The sequence below is a fragment of the Anomaloglossus baeobatrachus genome, chromosome 8 (genome assembly GCF_048569485.1).
Source record: "Anomaloglossus baeobatrachus isolate aAnoBae1 chromosome 8, aAnoBae1.hap1, whole genome shotgun sequence".
Taxonomy (NCBI): Eukaryota; Metazoa; Chordata; class Amphibia; order Anura; family Aromobatidae; genus Anomaloglossus; species Anomaloglossus baeobatrachus.
In genome coordinates this window covers 56,674,729-56,678,273 of record NC_134360.1, presented here as the reverse complement: position 1 = coordinate 56,678,273, position 3,545 = coordinate 56,674,729, and the positions used below count along the sequence as shown (strand labels likewise).

At 45.7% G+C, this 3,545-nt stretch overlaps 1 protein-coding gene across 1 annotated transcript; it reads right to left on the bottom strand.

Moving 5' to 3' along the window:
• LOC142249191 (caveolin-3-like) lies at positions 1 to 2,470 on the bottom strand. Its single transcript, XM_075320795.1, has 2 exons — positions 2,187 to 2,470; positions 1 to 427 (listed from the first exon to the last, which is right to left on the bottom strand). Exons 1-2 carry the CDS (start codon positions 2,271 to 2,273, stop codon positions 89 to 91), a joined length of 426 nt encoding a protein of 141 aa, XP_075176910.1. The 5' UTR covers positions 2,274 to 2,470; the 3' UTR covers positions 1 to 88.
• Between the last annotated feature and the right edge of the window lie 1,075 nt (positions 2,471 to 3,545).

Below are 3,545 nucleotides of genomic sequence, written 5' to 3'. Positions count from 1 at the left end.
TCGTGTCTGATCGGGGGATGGTGGGTAAGTCGGCTCATTGACCTGATGGCAGATGGTAGTTATGGGGTGCCTTGGATGTGCACTGGGGTTATCCGTTCTTATTCTGCACCCGAATGAGGCTGAAGCACAGGCCGCAGGCCTCATAACACGGGTCACACAAGCAGTGGACGCAGGAGCTCCAGAACAGCTTCAGACAGGAGAAGTTCATGTTCCATATCTTTATACAGGGTCCGATGCACCAGATGTGACAGCATTGGATGCAGGCGAACTCCAGCGCCCAGCAGAAAGCCAACGGGCAACCGCACAGCACCGAAAGCACAATGTAGCAGCAATTCTTCACCCCTCCAAAGGTCTTGTAGGACATTCCCCAGACCCCGGGGATGCTGTGAGACCCATCAGGCTCCCCGAAAGCATCTTCAAAGAGAACCTGGAAGAAAAGTACAAAAACGTAGGATCCATGAGTGGAGGGTTCCCCGGATGCTCAGCCCATTGACCTGCATATATTGTCACTAGAATCCTAATAAGTTGCCAGTAACATTATTATATCCCAGGTGATCCCCAAAATCTACCAATCCTAGGATTTCTACTCTCCGAGTCCTTGTCCCTTTCGCCTGCCTCGGTCTGTCATCTTTCACCCTCTGCCTGCCTCGGTCCGTCATCCTTGGCCCCTCTGCCTGACTACGATTTGTGATCCCCGACCCCTGCTTCCGATCTGTGAGCCTGCTTCAGATTTGTGAATCACCGGTCACTGCTGAGATTTCAAACTGAGGAGATAGGTCACTAAATAAGCAGGGTTGAGGATCACAGACCAAAGGAAGAGGGAGGGGCCTGGGATCATAGACCGAAAGCAGGCAGACTGGTTGGGGATCACAGACCGGAGGCAGGTGGACCGACTGGTGCTAACAGACCAAAGGAAGGCGAAGGGGCCCAGGATCACAGACAGGAGGCAGGCGTACCGGCCGGGGATTGCAGCCCGGAGGCAGGCGGACCAGCCGGGGGCAGGTGGACAGGCCAGGGATCACAGACCAGAGGCAGGCAGAGTGGCAAGGGATCACAGGCAGGAGGAAAAGACCCAGTGTACAATCCGGCCCCTGTGCACTGAAATCTAATTAGCAGAAAACTTCAAATGGTGATTAAAGAAGAAACAAAAAGCAGATACCAAAGGTATCAATTTAATCGGTATTACAGCCATGTATTTACAATAGAAAATAGTGCTGACATGTTAAAGAACCTGTCATCAGGATCAGGTTTAGTATGTTGTGCGGGACAGTGGGGTGGGACTGTGGGTAGGGTCTTTGACTCTGCCACGGCCTTACAGCCTATTCTGGTGTTCATATATTCTGTTTAAAACTTTGCAGCGGCGCCGTCCTAACCACGGGCAGCGGACCCCAGTAAAATGGCACCAGGGGTTTGTGCGTTCGCAGATTTAGATCTCAATGACAAACTCCGATTACAATCTGCGCATGCGCTGCCCCGGAGCCATTTTACTGACTCCCGCCCACGGTTAGGACGGTGCAGTTGCAAAGTTTTAAACAGTAAGTGTATATGAACACCAGAGGCAGCTGAGGGGCCATGGCAGAGGTGAAGACCCTACCCACAGTCCCATATGAAGAGCTTATTACACCCAAAACTATAAGGACCATATATGATCTGTCATAGATGTGTACCGGATCGCTCAGGACACATAGGGTGCTCGGCCGGTGAGTCCTGATCACACAATATGATAAGAACTGGGCAAAAGATCATTTCACCCAATGAACGTCTTCCGGTTATCATCAGTTTCTTTACAAGGCAAGATCATTGTGAAATAAGTGTTAAGAAACATTGAGCACAATCATCTTTCAGTGTAAATGCAGCTTATGTTTAACTCTGAATGTCAGACCGATACATGAACAAACTATGACCGTAGGAGAACAGATGATTGTCCAGACTGATACATTGTAACAAACCATCAGGACAGGAGAACAGAGGATTTGACAGACTGAGACACTGTACCAAATCCCAGCTGTGAGAAACAGGGCTGTAAAAAATTTTAGGACTGGAGGAAAATAGGGAAGTTGTCAGCAAGCAGAGATATTAGAGAATCACGTATAAGTCACCAGTCTATGAAATCTCCAACGAAAGAAACGACAGTGAAAACCTTACTGCGCTGGTGATACTGGTCTATGATGGACCCCCTGACTCACCCGGACATGCTCATTCATGTTGTTGGGGTCACGGTTCTCCATGTCGAGGGGCATTGGTTCATTGGGGATGTTCTTGGGCTCGGCCATGGTGAGTTGCGTTCTCTGCGGTCGGATCAGTCTCTGTGGTCACATTCCTCTGTCTCCTCTTATAAAGACGCAGACTTCAGGTTTCCATGGGGCCGAGCATCAAACAGGTCCATGGTGATTCCCCGGTACCTGAGAGCAGGTGTTGTGGAAACTGTCAGCAAAGTCACGGAGAATGGGGTCAGAGGTGATTGAGCAAAGTCAAGATGTTCAAAGCCGCTGACTGCCCTGTATAAAGGATGGTGATTAGTATATCATGTTCCACTCTATACACAACACACTCTAAACAATGTGTGTTCTCCCTGGGTTTACTCAGGTTTCCTCCTGCACTGCAAAGGCATATTGATAGGAAGTGTGGAGCGTGAGCTCCAGTGGGGACAGAGATGATTTGAAAAGCACTTTGAAGTATGATAGCGTTATACAAGCAAGAAAAATATATAAACTGTATATACAGTAAAAAAATGATATAATATACACACTATATGCAATACATGCTATATACAATATACACAGATTTCACATTAGAAATAATTTCCTGTACACTTCACAAATACTTGTTACTTAGTGTTGGTATATCACATAAAATCCCAATCAAATACATTTAAGTTTCTGGGTGCAAAGTGAAAAAAGGTGGAAACGGGGTATGAATACTTTTTCAAGACCACTGTATACACAATACACACACATACATATCAGATTATATATACAAGATATATATGTGTGTATACAGTATCAGAATCTCAGAAAAGAATATCTTTAGCGGGTACCAAACTCACTTATTCTATCAGATTTAACCTGCTTTTTCAATTTATATTAAAATACAACTTTTTATTTATATCTCTTTAAAAATCTTCACACAAAGACAAACAAGAAGACATACACAGTGAAACCTTAAAAAGGTTGTCTAAATCACTATACTTTAGACTCTTGAGGGATGGAAGGTCTAAGAAATGTATACACCTCCTTTTAGAAATTCAATCAAGACTCGGGGGGAATTAATCAATTAGAAATATCCTTATCAATACCCTCACAAGGACTCTCCCTACCTGTCAATGGAGTACATCCTTAATTATACGATGCCCCCATTCCTCGACGGCTTAGACCACCTCACTTTCTGGCACTCAAAGCATAGAAATGCGTATAATTTGTACTGACGGAGCTCATCAGGAGATTTTCTCTTTTTCAAAACGGCCTAATAGCCTCAAAGCCTTGGATGTCGCAGCCTCCAGACATCAAATGGTATGACCAAAGAAAATCTCCTGATGAGCTCCGTCA

What these genes read in the sequence shown, in the direction of transcription:
- LOC142249191 (XM_075320795.1), bottom strand. Translation starts at nt 2,273, where the DNA reads ATGGCCGAGCCCAAGAACATCCCCAATGAACCAATGCCCCTCGACATG. An exon ending in ACATGAATGAGCATGTCCGG is followed by an intron (nt 428 to 2,186) that starts GTGAGTCAGGGG and finishes CTTTTCTTCCAG; the next exon opens with GTTCTCTTTGAAGATGCTTT.